The sequence below is a fragment of the Parasteatoda tepidariorum genome, chromosome 7, assembly GCF_043381705.1.
Source record: "Parasteatoda tepidariorum isolate YZ-2023 chromosome 7, CAS_Ptep_4.0, whole genome shotgun sequence".
NCBI classification, from domain to species: Eukaryota; Metazoa; Arthropoda; class Arachnida; order Araneae; family Theridiidae; genus Parasteatoda; species Parasteatoda tepidariorum.
The window spans coordinates 87,289,224-87,310,898 of NC_092210.1; the positions used below are offsets into that span (position 1 = coordinate 87,289,224).

At 27.5% G+C, this 21,675-nt stretch overlaps 1 protein-coding gene across 1 annotated transcript in view; it reads left to right on the forward strand.

The window, feature by feature from the left end:
* The window catches only part of LOC122271814 (voltage-dependent calcium channel subunit alpha-2/delta-3), a 443,634-nt gene that overhangs the window by 410,290 nt on the left and 11,669 nt on the right, over positions 1-21,675 (forward strand). The window contains 13 exon segments of the mRNA XM_071183718.1: positions 609-654; positions 2,657-2,805; positions 5,560-5,641; positions 12,711-12,824; positions 14,452-14,564; positions 14,684-14,823; positions 16,777-16,812; positions 16,896-16,958; positions 17,565-17,635; positions 17,720-17,795; positions 18,964-19,016; positions 19,771-19,835; positions 19,926-20,076. Coding sequence (XP_071039819.1) covers positions 609-654; positions 2,657-2,805; positions 5,560-5,641; positions 12,711-12,824; positions 14,452-14,564; positions 14,684-14,823; positions 16,777-16,812; positions 16,896-16,958; positions 17,565-17,635; positions 17,720-17,795; positions 18,964-19,016; positions 19,771-19,835; positions 19,926-20,076 — 1,159 coding nt within the window.

A 21,675-nucleotide genomic window follows, 5' to 3' on the forward strand; every position in this document is an offset into this window, starting at 1 on the left:
CAGTAGAAAAGACGTGCCATTTCTATTATGAATATATTATTACAGTTTGATTTAGACTATTAAAGTGACAATATGAATTAAATATTATGAATAATATTTATGAATTAACATTTATTATATTACACTGGCACTAATTTAAAATATATTTTCCAGAAGTCAATTATAATAAAAAAAAATTATCCAGCAATTTTTTGTTTTGCGTACCATTTGGCACCCCTTTGTGAGTAGCGCCCGGGGCATGATGCCCCCCCTTGCCCACCCCTCGCTACGCCACTGAGAGTTACTATTATTTCAGCACATTGACTAGTTTACACTAGCTTTCCATAAGTAAAGAAAAGGTTCTAAGTTTTTTATACTCCTTTTCTTCTTGTTTTATATTTATTTATGTTTAGAAAATCAAAACTAATGCAAAATTCTTCTACCTTTTTTTAATTCTTCATAATTTAATTTTTTTTTAATTTAAATTTTCATTTCAAATCATTTAATTTCTTGTATTATTATTTTGTTTGTTTATATTCCTAATCAGTATAGAGGAAGAAATTGAATTCTTTCTTTTTATTTTTAATTTGTTTGACCATTCACATAAATTATTTTCTTCTTTGTTTTAGGGATGGACTATTTTCGTGGTGATAACTGGAGAGTCCATCCTGATTGGTAAGTATCTACATTCAAACAAAAATTAACATGCTAATACTACTGATTTTTTATTATAATTACATTCTCTCTGTTTATTAAGTCATTGTGAATAAACTTTCCAAAAGCATGAATTCCTTAAAATTTTTAGAAACATGAGATTCATGCATTTTTAATGAATGCATTAGCTTTGCCTATGAATCTTTTTAAGGGTACAAAAATATTTTTAATTTTAGTCATATACTATATCATTGTTTATAAATGTGTGCATTTTGAAGAAAAATTCAATTGATACTTAGATGTTCTTCATTTCTTTGAAAATTGCAATAGACTGAGCTCTAACTATTGCCTTTTTATTGGTGTTTTATTGAACAATTTTCATTTTTAATTATGTTTTAATTCAATAATTTTAACCAATCAATTCTTCGGCTAAATTGTTTTTGTTAAATTTAAAAAACTAAAGGGATGATAGGTAGCTAATGCACAGCTCTATACTTTGCAAAAGTTTTTATTAATTAACAAGGGGTTTGCAAGCCCTGCTCACCATTGCTCTTCAACCCATGCAGGGTCTGCACTAAGTATTTGCCACCTCGCCAAATGTGATAAAATCATGAATTTGGTGAATTATATTGTGTTTCGGCAAATTATTTTTTCCACTGGAAAGAAAAATGTATATTTAACTTGATCCTCAAAATTGCATCAAAATGAGTTTTTCTAAACTAATCAATATTTTTATTCGATTGGGTAATTTTCGGGGATGTACAACATAACCAATTAGAATTGGGTCCAAATAATATAGCTTAAAACTAATTACTGTAAAATAGTTTTCTATGAGGAAAAAAAATTAATCATAAAAAATTTTTAAGATTTGCATTTGGCAAGGACTTTTAAAAATTGGTGAATACTTTAGATATTTGGCAAATTTACTGCCTAATAATTTGAAATCTTTAGTGCAGGCCCTGCCATGGAATAATTTTCTCTGTTAATTCTTTTGAATCATGTCACAAACTGAACTTGTTTAGCTTACTGACTAGATAATGAAGCATAATAGTATATTATTCTTATTCATGCAGTATTTCAAAGACCGCACTCTGGTTGCAAATGTTTGCTTGAAAAAAGTTATTTCCTTCCTAATTATCAAATAGTAGTAAAAAACTGTCTTCCAATTTATCAAGTAGTAGTAAAAAGCTGTTGTATTTTTTTTTAATAGCTGAAATTATTTACTAATAGTTATTATAAATATTATAGTTATTATGATCAGTTACAAATAATATCATACTGATGTCCGTCACTTAAAACTAACACTTATTGGACATCAGATATTAAAATTCATCTCAACATGATACATTTGTGTTTGTATATTTTAAAATTAACAATTCGGCAATTGCAACTTATGCTGACTAGCCTTTATTTATTTATTTTGGGAATGACACACTTTAAATTTTAAAAAATTCTGTATTTCCACTTAGCAAAGGCATAAAACTTTTCTTTCATGTGTGTTTAATTTTGTTTAAAGTAAATTAAAATATAAGCTTGAAAATGAATATTGCAAGTGACAGGAAATGTTTTACGTTTACTTTTGTCTTGCTTGCATATTTTAATCATTTGTATCTTATTGGTTTCTGGACTGAATGAAAAGGCTCATAATTCCACACATTTAGACTTGAAATATTTATTCAAAAATTGTCATTTGTGTTGCAAAAAATAGTGGCAAAAACTGAATTATTCTATAACTTTCGGTCCTGATCATCGAACTTGATTAAGTCATTGCTGTTTAACTTAGTGCTTACGATCACGAATTATTCATGTTTTGCTTTTTTGCTGCAATTGAGGTCTTGTTGTTGCCAACAGATAGAAACGAATCCAGCCCTTTTTCTAGGGTTATGTGAGCCTTTTATGCATACAGAGTATTCATTTATCGATGTATATTTATTGCAATTCTGTATTTTTTTACACTTAATTTTCTACTGTTTACCATTATTTCATTATGTAATAAATTTTTGTTAATTTCTGCTTATATTAGGGTATATTGTGAAAACCCCCAAAAAGAGGATGATGGTTATACATCTGCTGAAGACAGTATTAGAACGTTTTTAACTGACTCTCTTGCTAATCAAAATTTTAGATGGAGAACAAGCAGCACCCGTCCCCCAATATTTGACAAACCAATATGTGAGTGTATAAATTTTTAAATATTTATTTGATTTCACAGGTATTAAATAATTATTTGTTTTAATAAAACAATTTGTTTTCACTGAAAGCTTTTTTAAATTTTTAGTTTCTTTGCAATTAGATCTTTATCAATAGAACAATTGATACAATCGATTTATTTGAGCAAAAAGCATTTAGTTACATAATACAGTTTAACAGTCGTAAAATTTCTCTTTTCGAACCTATTCTAAAACCATGAAAAGTAATGTCCACTTTCAAGTAAGAAAACTGTAGTATTTGGGGAAACATTTGTTTTCTAATTTGCATAATAGCTCATAACAAGACAAAAAAACAAAATCAGGAACATACTAATGTCTTGAGTACAGACATTTATATAATTTAAATAATCACCTCAAGAAAATTAAGACATAATTAATTCAACTAGGTAACTGGTTCTTAAACTGGTTAAATTTAAAAAGTGCTGGCTTAGTAAATACTTTTAGTTATTTGTAGAATCGATAAAAATCAAAGTTTTGCAACAACAAAAAAATGTCTGGCTTATTCCATTCTTGGATCAAGTTTTTGCATTGATACAGATTTTGCATTTAAATCGCTGTATGCAAAAAGGGCTTCGGTCTTGAAAAACTGTTTTCTGTCAGGGTAAATAGTCAATCATTATAATGTCTCTTCTTTTGTAACAATTGTTTGAAGCAGATGGGAAAAAAGGGACATGACTCTTCTTATTTTCTTTTAACACAGTTAGTCTCATTTTAAAATGCCTAACAAGTTTATCATCTTGTTTCCTCATGTGTTGTTGTTTCCACATGTGTTGAAATAAATGGTGGTTTTAAATAGCTATTGCTAAAACTCTTTTGAAAATTACACAAAATGATGTGGGTTTCAACTCTTCTCCATTACATTAAAAAACAATTTGCTTAAAGTTCCCACATATTTTAACTCTTTACTTTTTTTCTCATTACGTTCACCGATTTTTTATTAATCTAATGCAGCATTCAAGCAAAGGTAATATTATAAGGAAACACTTCAGATTTTACCCTTGTTGTTTTTGGAATTGTGTGCAGAAGTTGAGCAATGATCAACTGATCTAGTATGTTCTCTGACTTAACTAATTTACCTATTTTAAAGATACTAGCTAGGCTAAAATTTTTGTTCGCCATTATTTTACAGTCATCAAAAACCTGAACAATTTTTAAAATTTTAACAAATGTAGTATGAAGAACTTAATTAAAACATGGTTATTACAATAATAATAAATCAAAATAAGGTTGTCATACGGTTTCGATGTTTCAAAAAAAATGCTTTGCTTAGTAAAAAATGAGTAACTGTGCATTTTTTATTCTGAGGAAAAACAATTGCATAATTTCAAAACACAGGCAAAAACTAGGTGCCTCTGGATTGAGGAACGATAATCTATATAGTTTAATTATATGGCTATATTAGATTAGAGTATGTAGTTTAATTTTCGATTCTTCAAATTCAACAATTTAGAAGGTACTTACTCACCAAATATATGATTGCTGATATCGAGCTGGGGAACGAAAATTTTGTGCCCTGCTTTATACCCTTAATATCATTTTAGTATTATAGTGATAAAAAGGTATTGACACAAGAATTTCACTAAACGAAGCTACTGTAAGAACCCACTAACAAAATACTAAATTGTACAATATTTACTAACTGTTAATGCAACTCTAACTGCTATTTTGACATCATAAAAACTCCTGCTGGCACAAGATTTGTCTGTTTAGTAGCTCTTGTTGTCTTTTTATTGTTTAATATATAGTTCTGTGGTTAATTCATTTTAAATAGAAATGTTGGGTTAGTTGTTTTCTTTGACCACTGGTCAACAAGCAAGAAAGTGTAAATTATAGTTTTAGAATTATTTATACATGTATATAATTTCATTATTTTATTTTAATGACTTAAAAAATAGGTTACTACAATCAGTTTTGAAAACCTTTTGCATGGGCACCCTCTCGAAATCCAATTAATTAAAAAAACTATATTTTGCCTAATTGTATTTTATTAATTTTAAATGTTAGAAAATTGATTGGGCTTTTTAGAAAATTAAAAACAGTTCTTGTTATATTAAAACTATTCTGGTTTATAAACCCACTACAAATGTTGCATTTTTAAATTTATATCTTTAAAATTAACTATTATACCTGCATTGATAGTTAAAACGATGGATGGATGGATATATTTTTTTCTAATTGGAAGATATAGCAAAAACAATTATTTAATATTAAATTTAAAATTATAGAGCACTAGAACTCTGTTTATTCCTTTTGAGCTCATACTGTATTTTAATTAAAAAATTTAAATAAAGTTTGTTATTTATTATCTGTTTTAAATTTTTTATAGTAATTAAATTGTAAATTTTTGCTTTGTAGCTTCAATTAAGTTATTGAAATTGTAAAAATTTCTGCTCTACAATGCATGTAAATATATTTTGCAATGAAAAACGGTTTTTGAATTATTTAAAAGAACATTTTACTAGTTGCACCCCTTGGGAATAATTTCTGTTGGTGCCCTTAACTCCTAGGTGACTTTCATTAACTACTGATTGGAAGCAAGCGTATTGCATTTATAAATATTACTTTTAACTATCTTCAAATTTATCTATATTCTTATGACATTGCCAATAAAACAAACCTACTGCTTTTATTCTTTGTTTTGGAACTGAAAACTGTTCCTGTTTTGGTTAGCCTATAAAAAGTTTAATTGAAATCATTAAATGTTTCTTCGTTTTAGGTGAAAAAGATTTAATACAAAGTCTGGTGTTTGATGCTAAAGCAACTTCTGTAGAATGTGAAAAAATAACTTCAATGGATGAGTAAGCAATAATTTTTTCATATTATTGTTAAATCATAAGAATGAAACATCCAGTTTTGTTATATTATATTCTTCATAAAGAAACAATTATAATAATTCATAAAGAATTTAACAAAAACATTATTCTTTTATCAACTTCTTTCAACATTTTTAATTTCTGCTTGAAGCATATGATGTTACATTGGTTACAAGCAGCCATTTTCGCTAAATAACATGCCTCCAAAGAAATTTTCTGTGTTTCAATTCCAAAATAAGCCACTTAATCACATCACAGAAGAGTAAATGCCACCTTCAAATGAGAAAAATAAGATTCATTAATTAATTGAACTGTTTGTAAAGAAATTTATAATATTTATGAATGCATTCAGGTGTGACTCCGATTTCCACATAAGAGCACAATATACACTTCAAAATCTCTGTAATGCAAAGTAATCAATATTTCTCCATCTTTTTTACCATAAAGTAGGCCTGACCACTTATGGTAAGAATAAAGTGTCCTTTTCTTTATTCATAGAGATTTATTGACATAAAACTATGATAATATAACATCAAACTAAATATTGGCTGGAATTATTTCCTGGAGAGAATGTTTACTTCAAAAGCACATAATAATATTTAACCCCTGTTTTTGTAGTAATTTACTTAGAATTAAGCAAAAAGATAAAATTTCAGGTGCTATATTGAAATGAACAGTTCAGTTCGGGCTCTCTGATGGACATTGCAATAACATTACGTCTATAGAATAACTTGTGATACTTCATATATCGGTCGATAAAATGGAAGGGTCGTAGTAATGGAGAGAGTTGTGCTAAAGAGCGTAAACTATATTTATTTCTACTACTCAGCAAAACTAAGAGTTTCTGCAAGAAAATTGAATGCTAGTTCTAAGTACTAACTTATTTTTACGAAATTTTAAGCAAACTTCTTGTCCTGGTATTATTTTAAGTTGATAAGCTTCTTGATTTGGATTATTTTATGTCATCAAATTTTTTGATTTCTGTTACTTCATGTAATTTTTCATTTTTCTCTTTTACTAGCTGTTCAGAATTCTGTATAAAATAATTTTTAAAAATTTTATTATTCTCTTATCAATAAGCTCTTTAAAAAAATTTAAAAAGCTTAAATCTGTACAATACTTTTTTTAGTATGTTTATCAAATCTGTAGTCAGTAAATCTGATTCTGCAACATATGGCCCAGATTTGATTCTTGACCTGTGTATCAGGTTACTGTTCACTCAGCATTTGTTCCTTCTGAAGACAATAAATAAGTAACAAATCTTCTTGGAAATACTTAACCATTCAGCTGGTTGTCACTGGCTTTTGGCTCTCCACCACAAAAGTTACACACCCAGGTCATACCAAAACATTTGTACTAGAATCAACTGCTGAGTTCTCTTGGTTTGATCGAAATTTGTATTATCTATTTCTTCTTGTTTGCTAAGATCACATTTTTCGTTTAATTATTAACAATAAACCCAATTGAAGAATTTCTGTCCTTTCCTATAAAATGAACTGATTTTTTCAATTGTTTCTTAATACATTGCATTGTTTCTCATTGCAAACCTTGTCTTATTCCTATCAAATGCTTCACAGTTGTAGAAATAATGCCGATATATAAGGGAAATAATTTGTAAGCATGTGTATTATAAGAGTATGAGTATAACTTTACAAGTGCTATTAAATTTAATTTTCAATTCATCTTTAGATATCTTTTTTGTATAGTTAATGATGTTGTTAATATTTCTTTTCAGCAAGTTAAATTTTAACTTTAAATTATGTTTCCTTTTAAATATTTTCATTGTGTATTTTTAAATTACCTTTCAAACAAAGGAAAAAGATAAAGTATTATGAAACACATTTATTTTAACTTATGTGTCTACATCTATGAAGAAACAAATTTGATATCGACATTTTTAATTACAGGATGAGCTAAAATAGCATAAATAATTCTCAACAGTGAAAGTAGTCTGCAGTCACTACAGTTTTAACAAATAAAAAGCATTCATATATGTTTTAGCCCTAAAATAAAGAGTATTTGATAAATATATAATTTACCAACTTTTATTTTAGAAACTTTCCTAACTTAGATGGAACAGAGGTTGATTTTATGGTTGTGTCTAAATAAACTTAAATAAAATTTTCTAAAATATCCATACAAATTTTTAAAAATAAATTTTTTGGAGAAAAATCTTATTTCAACTGGCGCATTTATATGCATGTGTTCTTCTACTTTTTAATTTAAACTTTCATTTTAACCCTTAAATTTCTTGATAGCTAATAATGTAAGTTTTCTTTTAACTGTAAAAATTTAGTTTATGAAAAACTTACAATAGTTCATTAATTTTAAAACATTAAATTAATATATAAAGAAAATTATATGTTTGCTTTTTTTGTTGAATCTTTATATCTGTTAGACTTTGAATTAACAAGGTGTGAAGTTATTTACTGTCACAGACCTCTGTAATTAATTATATACCTTAATTTTTTTAACTAACTTTTATTTTATCATTTAATGCTTAAGCCCGCTAGTTCTTCTGATGTCATTAATGCCCAGGTAATGTTTGTAGATGAGTAATTAATCTAAATGATAAGTTTTTTTAATTGTTAATAGCAATATTCATGATTTAAATCAATTGTGACTTCTTTAATCAATGGTTTAAATCAGTTGTGATTTCTTTAGCTTTAAAAAATAAAAAAAACTACTTTAACATGTTTTTTTTTTTAATTGTATGATACGACAAAATTATTTGGTGTAAGCTAAATCTGTTATCATTTTTAATTCTTTCATTTTGGCGAATAAAATATAAAAATCTGATATCCAACACTACAATATCTTATATTAAACAGTTTTTATTTGTTTTTATCTATTATCATTTTTTAAAAATTAAGTGACAAGTTTAAAATTTCGTCAATTTTTCTTCTTTGTAATTTTTATTGAAAAAATAAATTTTATTATTTCTTGCATATTTTGAATTTTTGAATCATGAACTAATCGTGAAACTTTTTCATTTATTTTTGTTTTTAAATTGCATATTAAAAATCACTTTTGTTTATTAAGATATGTAATCAATACATTATGTATCAATTTGTTATTCACGTAACATTTCATTTAAAATTACAGAAGTAATTATTTGTGATGAAACGTTAAATATCAATAAAAATCACAGATTAAAATTTAAAATCACAAGTGGTAAAAACAGAAAAACAAACATTTTAAGAACCTATGTGTGACTCGGTAAAAACAGAAATGATTAAAATCCACCTTCATCAGTAGATGGATTTTAATCATTTCTGTTATTACAATTCCTGGATTTTATCTCACTAGTGAAGCTGCATTGTTGGGACACCAAAACACATATAGGTATATAATCAAATTTTTACCATTTGTGATTTTAAATGTTTTTATTGAAATTTGCATTTCATTATTGATGTGTGTTTATTAGTCTCCTTATTTATATTCAGTAAATGTTTCCATCACTGAGAATCATACTCTATGTTTAAAATTATTTTATGTAATGTATGTAATTAGTAAAGGTCTCAACTATGCATCTAATGGAATAACACATGTGTTAACTTATCTCCATTTCTTCTAAATGATCATTGGTGAAATTACTTTCTTTCTCTGTAAATGAGTTTATAAGTCACTGTATTAACATTTGTTTGCTTTAAAATGTAGTTATAAAACTATTTTTTCTTAAGAACAAAGTTTGTATGCTAAGACGACACACACTATATGAGCGTAAGAAAAATTCCACCAGTCCCTTTACCTTATGAAAATTTGCTAGTTCCAATAGCTTAACTTAATTAGCATATGTGAATCTGACAAAACACAAAAAATTATTACAATAGGGACAATTTCGTAGAATTAGTATAAAATTGTGATGCCCGGTGGCTGAGTTGGAGCACTTCGCTCCCGTGCCACAGGTCCTGGGTTCGATCCTCGGGGTCGGGCAAAGTTAACTCATCCCTTTAGTAGGTCGATAAATGAGTACCAAGCATGCTTAGGAACTAAACACTGGAGGTTTCGCGTTCGGCTGACCACCTAACCGGAATGTCTGCTCCTGCACCCCAGAGCCTAAAGTCGAGAAAACTGAGATTGGCACAGTAGGCCTTGGGCCTCTATGGGCTATTGCTCCACTGAGTTTAGTTTAGTATAAAATTGCATTGGTATGCATTAGTAATTCATTGAAGAAGCAACCTTGTAATTTTGCAATCTGTAATAATCATCTTTAAATTTCTACCTGCTTTTGTGTAAGTGTTTTCTCCCACAATATTTATATTCTGCCACAATTTTCTAATGAGTTGCCTGGTTGTAAAACCTGCTATTTAAAGGTGACAACAAACCATAATAAAAAGTTTGTTGACAATTAATAAACTAATAAAAATGGAATTAAAGAATCTGTTAAAAAAATTTAGTATGCAATAAAAATTTAGTTTGTGATGATAGATTTGATTTTTTTTTCTTTTTAAAATGTGCATTTAGCAGGTTTTACATCTGAACTACTCAAATATATTTTCATGTAGATAGCCATGGAGAAAAGGTAAGAGAAATGTGTGTTAATAATGCTATTTTCCTTATCATTTTGTATTTTTGAAGCTCATCATACTGGATTGTAAGTATGTTCTGTATTTTTATAATGATATTTAGCTTCAATGTTATACTTAAGAGGTGTCACAACATTCTATCATTGAATTAAAAAAAATTTATTTTTTATTTCAAATTTATGTATTTTTTAGCATTAATGTTAATCAGTATATTCATAATTTATGTAATTTACTATTCAAAATTGCAATGTGTTTTGCAGCAATAAATTTTTAAATGTAGCTAATGTGTTTTACTTCACCCAGGGTATTGTACATGTTCCTATTCGGTTTTATATGTAAGAGTCAGTTACATTTCTGGATCATAATTTATAAATTTTATACATAATTTTTGTTTTAATTATATTCTTTCTTTGCTGCAAAAAGTTTTAACCTATTAACATCAAAAACTTAAAATTTTAAATCCTTAAATAATGTTTAATTATAAAGAATGGATAAATTTTATTAATTACTACAAATTTTATTCAGAAAAAATGCTATACTACATAGTTCTGCTCTTAGACAATATGGAAATATCTTCTTTTTTTATTAAGCATTTTGTTCATGATTCACTTGAAAATTCCTAAACATATTAAATTTTCAGTTAATATTTCAATGAGCTACTCAATTTACAGCTGATAAGCTAAAGAATCTGAAGCTTTATAACGGTATTTTAACTAGTGTTTATTATTATTGTGGAGTCAAAATGCTAAATTGGTCACTTTTGTGCAACAAAAAATTGCAAAATATTTTGATCTTCGTCTCTCTATGTTTTCAAATGTATGAGCATTAAACTTAGTATGTGTGGAATTATTTTTGCACTAAATTTTGATATCTATGTGCTTTAAATTTATTGTTAAAAAAATGCTGTCTATTTAGCTCTTGGCATTTTTTTCATTATTATTATCCTAAGACAAGTTCTAAAAAATATAAGTTCTGCTAATTTTTGAAAGCTAGTTAAAATTCCTATCAATGATCTAGAATAAATAACGTAAAAATATCTGATTATGGTTTATTTTTTCACAGTTAATGTTAGACTGTCATTATTTTTATTCTGTCACTATTTTTCAGATTTTTCGAGCAGAATCATGAATAGAATTCTCGAAAAGAAAGTAAATAACAATTTACACCTTTAACAGGATTAATCGCATTCTGTTTCATGTATTTATTTTGAAACTAAATTAATCACAAGCATTAATTTGAGGACAATAAATTACAGTTTTGTTCTTTCTTATTACAGTCAAAAAACTGATTATTTTATAAGGCCCATTTTAACATTTAGGGAGGTATTTTCTCTATTTTTAGAAATTGAGTCTTATGTTATTTTAGAATATGTTTTTTTTTCCTATTTTATTTAACTTGCAAGTCTAAACACATTGGTTTACATAGTGAAATCAAGTAATGAAATAATTCAGACTATATGGAAATTGCCCAGTACACTATCGATTGTTTAAAATTATGAAGGGCATTTTGGCTTGTAATTGCTGAAAAATATATTGACATTTAAAAGTATTTGAATCATTTTTCAAAGTTATCAACAGCAGGTGCAACCTTCAGGGAAAAGGGGAGTGTCAGCCAAACTGAATAACTAATTAGTCTATTGTCTCGTTTTCTAGAAGATAAGAAAAGTGGGAGGGTCAGAGGAATATTTTAAGGATTGCTAAAACATTTCATAGTTATATGTAAGAAAAGCTCCTTGAAAGCTTGGTTTTTATTCATTTGGTTAAAAGATCCATAAAAGAAAAAGTTGAAATAATGAAACTCTTAGCAGGGCTTTAAATTCTAACGATATTAGCAGAACTAAATGTTTTGCTCGTCATATTTTACATTCATGCAAAATATGAACAATTTTTTAGAATATTAGTACATGTAATATTAAGAACTTTTGGGGGACAAATATATTTATTTGAATTCTAATAATGTTAAATCAAAATAGGTTGTCTTAAAGTCTAAATTCATACAAAAGCAATGATTTTGTAAGTGAAAAGTGGATGACATAGCATTTTTGTTCGGAAGGAAAATGCTGTTGCTTGATTTCAAAATACTTCAATGTGCTGGTTTATTGAAGATCTTTAAAGTAAGCGTCTATAACTCGCCATGTATAATCGCATCATTTGGAAATTTCATGCTCCCTCTTAGATTAGGGAGGGAAAAAAACTGTTACATTATATAAGTAAAATGAAATAATTTATGTAAGTTGTTTTCTTATGTATATTTTTTTATTAAATTTAAACTCAGATTTAAGAAGCGTCTGGATTTAACAGGCATTTTTCTGTTTCCCAAGCCGCTCCTTAAATACGTGTCTCATTTTACTTTCTTTGTAAATTGATAGAGAATTGATACTGTTCTAATTTAGTTTATTGTGTTTTTCTGATGGAAACATTTACACAATATATAAAATAAACCTTAAGTTTAAATATTGCATATTATTTCTTGTGTGCCTTGTTAACAAAGCAATATCTTATAGCATTAGATGGTTATATTTTCAGGCAAAAATTTGTGAAGATGTTTGGTATAACTGTTACATTTATTGCAACAAGAAGTGGACTTTTAAGATTTGTAGATCTCCGATCTTCAGCTGATAAATACAATTCAACTGAAAAGTAAGTTTGTTTTAAATAATAGCTAATTTTCTTCAGTTTTAAATCATTAAATGTTTGATTCCTGAAATAATGTAAAAAAAATAAAGCAGAAATTTTTGCTTTTCTTTGTTTTTATATCTTTTTTACTGGCAACACAAATTTCCTATCTTTTTAATATCACAGAGAATATTTCTTTTTATAAAGCAATTGGTATTGTAAACAGGCATATTTACAACTAGGTAAAAAAGCTTCAAAATTTAACTTTACAAATGCTCTAAAAACTAAATTATTTGCTACATTGATATTTAATTTGCATTTGACATATTAATTAAATATGAGCTACATTTTTTTAACAGAAGGATTTTAAAATGTCAGTGCATTATTGTTTGAATAGAGTGAGGAATTAAAGATTCATCATTCAATAAATTGTTGTGACTTTCAATATTAACTCCTCTTTGGTGTAAAGTTAATTATAAAACGTAAAGCACTTTTCTGAAATCTATTAAAGATAGGTTTATCTTAGTAAAGGATTGAGTCAGTGATGATATGGTCATTAACACTGATGTATTCAATCTTCTACAACATCTCCATTCCTTTATTATTTTTTCACTACTATTTTTATATTTTTCCTTATTTATGACCACCCTCAGTGTCAACTGTGTGGTTCTAGAGCACCAATGAATAGAGAGCACCTCCATTGCTGCAGGAGGCTCCACGGACTTGAATCGGAGACCGTAAGATATTGGTGTGCGAGAGAGCTTTTGGAGAGATGACTTTGGTCTTTTGTTATTTTCTTTTTTTATTGTTCCTCTGTGTTATTGTTTGTATTCCCTGCCATTGGAAATAAAAAAAATTGTATTTTTCCTTTTTTTTTTGCCACTTTTAAATTTGAATCAAAATTAATTTGGTCCATTGGTGAACTTTTGACTCTTAGAAAATATAAATTGATCTCTAAATTGAACAAACTCTAGGCAAATATTTCAATTTTTTCTTAATGTCTTCTTCTTTTTAAAAAAAATATGGAAAAAAATATATTTTATAAAAATGTTGTTTCTATAGTTCACAATTACAGTATGCTCTAAAATAATGAAAAATGTACTTTTCTTGATATTGTGTGTAAACAATTCAAGCTAGAGCTGTGAAAAATATTGTAGAATAACCCGAAAAATTGTAGCAGCTTGTCAATCACCATGTAGTAGTTTGTAAATAGCATGCATTCAGTGAAACTAACCCAGAGTTAGAGCTAGCTCAAGTGTTGCCAATTTAGATAAAGAAATATTCACAATTTCGCTGCCCCCTAAAACAAAAATATATAATAAAGTGAAACAATTCGTGATATTTAATATTAATCTATCAGTTAAAAATATTTTTACAATTTATTTTATAACGTTATATTGTTAAAATGTTTCTTAAGTTATGTGTTATTTTTATACATTCACCATATAGTGATCTGACGTTATAACATTTGTATTTATATGGACTGTAGAAGAGATCGCTTTACTTATCCTCAACTGTATGAAACTAACCATTTTTCTCATATCAGTTAAAAATTATGTTTCAAATTTATCAATGTATTATTTGATTTTAAGGTCTTCATCTAAACCATAATTCTTCCATTTTCATTTTAACTTTATTATTATTTCTCTAGGCCAATATTTGAAACTCATACAAAAGCAACTGAAGAAGAATACTACAAACGAGCAGTAGATTTCCATAACATCAATAGTTCAGCATTCGTCTTTTCAGTACCTTATGATGCTGGTATAGATTACTAATTTTAAATAACACCTCTTGTGGCTCTGTTGTGAATTAATTGTGTTTTTACTTTTATTTTTCTATTGGCATTGATAAAAAAAAAATAAGTGATAAATTCTTGACAGGTAACAAGAAAGGTAGTTTAGTCACTGGAAGCCATGCCATATTTCTTGGAAGTGGGAAAAAAAGAGCCCCAGCTGCTGTTGTAGGATTGCAGTTTCACCATTCAACTTTTGCTGATCAATTTTTTGATCATACCTCTAAAGCAAGTTTCTATTTTTTCTCCTTATAAATGAAATCAAAGCTCATAATTTACAAATAATAGTCAAGTAATTAGACTAGAACGTTCTTAAAAACAATATTTAAGTTTGGAAAAGCATTAAATCAAATTCTAGTTAAATTGCAGAATATAAATTTATAAGTTTCCTGAATTGTGGTTTAGAATGGAATATAAACTATACATATTATTTACAAATAATTATTTTCTATACTTTTAAGAAAATGTTCTTAAAAGTAATTTTCACAATTAAGAGCTTAAAAAAATTGTTTGCAAACTTAGATACAAATGAAAAACTTTCTGCACATATTGATTACCTCTTGTAACTAATTTCAACCATTTTGTCATCACCTTATTTTGGCAAAATTTGTTTGAAAATCACATTTTTTTTTTTAATTTTTGTAGAACTCTATATTGATTTATACCACAGGGATAAGTTGATTACAAGGATAATGCAAAAATGTTATGTGCAAAAGCAGTAATACTTTGTAAATAATTGATAAAAATACATGCATTTTGAGCGAGAAAAGAAGTGTATGTCAGAAGGATTTTTCCACAGAATGTTATCAACGTTTTAATAGAAAAAATATCAATGCTATTTAAACTGTGTGAATATGAATCTCAATTTATAATTTTTAAATTATGCGAATACGAATATCTGCATTTTATTTTAAAATCATGTGGACACAAATCTCAATATTGGATTTTAAAATCTCGTTAATATGAATCTTGATGATTAATTTTAAAATCGCGTGAATACGAATTCTGATGTATAATTTTTAAGTCAATCAAACACGAATCATAATAGTGGCTTTTAAATCACACTGAATACAAAACACTATGCAAGATCTTAAATCACATAAATAGGAATTGCGATGTGTGATTTTTAATCGTGTTTGCATTGATTAGAAAAAGGGTAAACATGAATCGTTTTTTTCTTGGGAATTCATCTCTTTTTACCAGAATTTTTCTCTTTTTCTGTAATAGTAAAAAACATTTGTGATGATTTTCCACGATCGGCATTTGTGTATATTATACGGGTCTAGATGTGCATATGATACCTCACAACCATGGCCAAGCATCTAGCTTTATTTTTTAGGACTCTATCTTTTAACAGCCATGGCAGGAATGACACTTAATTTTGAACAGAATTTGAGATGACATGGACAACGCTTGTGCTGGCCCTCCGTTCTCCATACTTCCACACCACAACCAATGAGAGGACTTTCAACAATGACAGATTTAAAGTGTACCTTGCTTTGAATACACACAATTTTGTCGACTGCCAGGATCAAACTCGTGACCCCCAACTTTCCACTAGCAGTGTTAGTGACAATGCCTTAACCAAATGCGCCACCGGAATGCTTTGTGAATAGTATCATTATGTACCATCATTTCTTCTTGAAGTAGCCCTTTAAAAAGAGTACCTTTTTCAGTAAATACATGATCTATGACCCTTGAGCTATCATGAAAAATATATGCTTTAATCGAAGCTGGAGCTCAAATATTTTATGAAATAAAAATTGGTGCATTTAATTTTAAAGCTTAATATTAATTTTTTTTTACAAAATATTTTAAAATCTACATATTTCAGACTGTTTGGCATCACTGTAAAACTTTAAGCATCACATCTTCACTTTCTTAAGCATCTTGCCTAATATAAAATTCCAGCAATATCCCTCCATTGTGTGTGAAAGAGAAATAAGCAGTTGTAACCAAAAAATTAAGATAAGTATTTTCATTTGTAAAGTATTCCTACTAGTGCTACTTTTATTCCTATTCACACAAAAAATTTTCAAGAATAAAATTTTTTTTGATGTGTAAAATGCATTACATCGGGGAATAATTCAAAATTCAGGCTAGGCATATGACATTTAGTTTTTAAGCTATTGTTTTTTTTTTGTGCTTACTTTATTAAAAATACTCTCTTTCCTTATTTAGTGTATGCAACAGTGCAGGTATAGATGCAAAGATGAGGTAAATAAAATTATTTTAAAACTTTTTATATTTTCCTACAAGTGTGTGTAAACATTTGTACAATTTTAAAAAAATTTTTACAGGAATTGGATTGTTTTCTCTTGGATAACAATGGTTTTATAATAGTTTCAGAAAAACATGAGCATGTAAGTTTTGTTTTATTTATTTCATGATGAATTTATTTTAAGAGATTTTAGTAAATGTTTTTTCAAGTTTCAGTGGTGCATTTTTCCCACTCAAGTTGCAAAAATGTACATAATTCTCCTACCACTAATAAGATGCTGCAATCACTACCATTGAAATCCTATCTTCTAACCTTGTTATTGGTTACTTGGTTCAGAAAAAAAGCCAGATGTCTTTTAATTTAATTACTGAGACAATCTTACTTTTATGATATTTGAGCCCAAAACTTGTATATTTATAAGACAATGACTACTGGAGTATATTTTATATGAAATAGCTTAATTTTCAATGCACATATAATATATTTGAAGTGAAAAAAAAATATTACACGAAAGCAAACACTTTTTCATGCCATAACCCTTTTTCATATGATAGAAAATATCAAATTTGTGCTTTGTAAGTTATTTTTGTATACATTATTAATTGTAAGTAACTCCTTACTAGTTGTAAATGATAGTCTAAATCAAAGAAAAATTTAAAACTTTAAACTTTCAATTTTTTCAGGATAACATTATTCACTAATCAAAAATTATTAGAATTCAAATGCCTCCTTATTTTTAATTTTACAGACTGGAAAATTCTTTGGAGAAATTGATTATACGCTGTTTGATTCTATGATAGAAATAGGAATTTATAAAAGGTATGCTTAAGTGTATTTTATTTAACACAAAGAAGTGCGCTATTTTTTTCGTAGTTAAGCATTTTATTTTCTTCACTCTTTCAGGGTGCATGCCTATGATTATCAAGCAATTTGTCTTGAAAATGATCCATTTTATGGATTTGCTCCCTTTCTTATAACGGTACAGTATCTTTTTATACACTTTCTTTTACCTTTTTTGTATTGTGTAATAAATGTTGTTTAAACAGTTTTATAGATGTTTTCAAAATGTTTACATTTGTTTCCAATTAGTTATATGCAGAATATGTATTGAGATCATAATAATATAGCTAAACATACATCTTATAAATTGCAACTGCGTCTTTTTAGACTTTTAAAAATAAATTAATATTACAGAATTAAGCAAGCAAATTAACATTACTTTTTAGCAAATCAAAAAAGCTTCCTAATTTTCTGAGATCATTAGATCAACACTGATATTTAACATAGCTTTAATTTAATTTTTTACAGATTTCTTTTTCAGTAAAATGTAAATTGGTCTAAATTTAGTTGTTTTAAACACTTTATAATACTGATACTGATTACTTCTGCCTTTCCTCAAATTAAATAACAATTTTTATCAAGAGTAGAGGCACCTACAGTTGAATTGCTATTAGCGACCTACTCCAATAATCCAAAGTCACCAATTTTTTGCCCTATCAAATCCTGTTAAAGAGACCAAACGACGATCTGTATGAAAATTTCTTTGCCTTTTTCCTAGCATTAAAGTAACCTATCTGCAAGTTGGAAGCAAAATTGATGAAATATTATGCTGCTGAGAATTTTACATTTGGTGTAAATTTTAGGCAGGTAAATTGTAAGAAATACAAATTAGTATATTAGATTCAGTTGTAATTCTTCTAGGCTTTAAATGTGAGTTACAGTTTTACATATAATTTACAGATGAGAAACCATCTCACTTTAATGCTATTTTTTCATTGAATGGATTGTATTTACTTGTGGGAAATTTCTCTATATTTTATTAATTAATAATTTAATTTGCTCCTCTCTCCTTCAACATTTTTCCTCTTTTGATTGTGTGTTTTTGTCGAGTAGTTCTATTAATGACTCTGAATGCACAATAAGATTATATTTTATGATCAAAGAATGTATTTTCATTAAGTTGAGCAAATTCAAAATCATTTCGATTATTTTTTGAATTAACTACATCTCATCATGCAGAATGTGAATTAATAGTATAATAAAATTACTGATCAAGGAAATTCCTCCAATCTTTCATGCAGGATGTTAAAGTATAAATGCTAAATGAATTTATTTATTTTTTAAAAAATTATTTTCTGTTTTTTTAGCCATTCCATCATATGAGAAATCTTCTAAACTGGATTTGGGGCAAGCTTGCTTTGTAAGTCATTAATCTCCTTCCTTATAACTTAAGATTTTTAGACAATGATAGTCATTTACACAATTTTTTTTTATTCAAGTTTTAAGTAAAACAAATGAAGAAAAATGTAATTTTGAATTTTTTGCATTTTTTTTTTTACTTGATCTTTGTATGTAGTATCTTTAATCTGGTATTTACATTAAATTTCATTTAAGTTGCGTTATTTAGTTTTGCGTTTAACTTGTGGTGTTTTGGTTTCAGTTTGTATATTCAATTCAGTCTTTATGAATGGNAGATTTCCTGCTATGTTTTAAAAAACTTTATTTGTGAAAACCTTCAACGTGGCGGACAGCTGGCCGCCTTAGGCGGCTAGTAGTATAATAAAATTACTGATCAAGGAAATTCATCCGATCTTTCATGCTGGATGTTAAAGTATAAATGCTAAATTTATTTATTTATTTTATAAAAAATTATTTCCTGTTTTTTTAGCCATTCCATCACATGAGAAATCTTCTAAACTGGATTTGGGGCAAGCTTGCATTGTAAGTCTTTAATCTCCTTCCTTATAACTTCTTAAGATTTTTAGACAATGATAGTCATTTACATATTTTTTTATTCAAGTAAAACAAATAAGTAAAATGTAATTTTGAATTTTTTGCATTTTTTTTGCTTGATCTTTGTATGTAGCAAATATCTTTACTCTGGTATTTACATTAAATTTTGCTTAAGTTACTTTATTTAGTTTTGTGTTTAACTTGTGGTATTTTGGTTTCAGTTTGTATATTCAATTCAGTCTTTATGAATGGTGGTCCAAAGATTGGGTTTTAGCATCATCAAGTGGTAAATATTTGTAGTTTTTTTTTTTTACCTTCAGTTATTGTTTGTTAAATGTATTAATAACATAATACTGATCATACATTTTAACGACAGAATACGATTACACTGAAAAAGATGATGTGCCAAACAAAACAGTTCCTAGTCCCTGTGAGAAAGAGATAGATCTCTTTGAAATGTTACCAAGAGATTTTGTTGAGCCAGTGAAAGGCAGACTTTCAATGTGCCATTCTTCAGGCTGTGATAAGTAAGATTTGTACTTTTTTCTTCTTTTTTCTAAGCCTGATTTTGAGTCTAGGATTGTGGAATATTGTAATCAGTTACAACCCCTTTCGAACTAGTTATAATGTGCAAAAACTGATTGCAATGCAGATTTCGATAATTTCCTGATCGTCACAAGCAGAATTTAAATTGTCATTTTTATCACCAAACGTTATTGACAACATGATTGAAATTTTTACATATAATCCTCAATCAAAATTTCTATCACTTTCTGACTCATTTCAGAGAAATTTAAACTGCCACGTGTCCGACGCCAATACTAGTTTCCTGAATGTTGCAAATAAAATGCATTGTTTTTCTTATCACCAATGGAAAATTAGAGCACATTCAGATATCAACAGACTCAAAACTAAGTGTCAAGAAAATAATAAAATTAATTCAAAATATTTTAAGAATAACATTTTTCCAGTGGACTAAAAGAGAAAAAAAATTTGTCTGACTTAAAGCAAAACACTTCTATAAACATTGAAAATTGCTCCCATGTCTTTAGAAAGTGATATGCCCAACATTTTTCATTTTTAGTCTGACAAAATAAAATTTTATTTGAAAACACAGTTTTAAAAAAAAATTTCGATTGTTTGAATACAAAAACTATTAATACTTCATCTGAAATGTAGATCCAAATTAATTTTTTTTCCTCCTGACATTAGGTTTTATATTCAAAGCTCATCTTTTAAAGTTATTTGAATACATACAGGGGTCTGTCTAGGTTTTTCTGAGAGATACCTATTTTGTGAAAATTTAGACATAATTTGTGAAAAATTAAAAGTTATATTGAAAAATCAACACAAAAATATGGATTTATCGTTTCTTAAGGGATACAAAAATAAAATTTTAAGAAAAAGTATTTTGTGAAACTATCGTTTTTCGAAAACTTGAATTTGTAAAACTACCGTTTCTCCTAAAGTTGAATTTGTGAAGGTACCGCTAAACGATAGTAAATTAGGCCTGGGCAAACCCCTGACATAGTTTATTTTTTTCACCCGTGCGATTAGTAGAGATTTTCTCACAAATAATGAAAAGAATTGGGGATCAAAGGTGAATCAGAAGTCGTCACGGAGAAATCTTCAGAGGAAGGCATTGACTCACATTGGGCTGTCTGGCTATGATGATGATGAGTTTATTTTTTGAATACAAAAACTATTAATACTTCACTTGAAATATACATCCAAGTTGTTGTTTTTTTCCTTATTACATTAGGTTCTTTATTTATGACTTTATATAATTTTTTTTTTTTTGGTCTTTTAAAGTTATTTGGATACATTGTTTATTTCTTGAATACAAAATGACTGGTTTCGATTTCTGACCCCTAAAATACAAGATGTTGTAATCTGGGAAATATGGTTGTCAGGAGAGTGCTCCAAAGTTTAGACCCTTTAATGTCAATCTTACTTTTTGTGTAACTCACTATATAACGAGAACTTCTGAAGTGAATTGAACAATTTTTGCACACAATTATGCAATTTGTTTATCCAAAGATCATTCCATGCAAAAAAAATTACTTTAAGTAAATATTTATTATTTATCCTATTTTATTTAATAATGGTAAGAAAAATTTTGAATT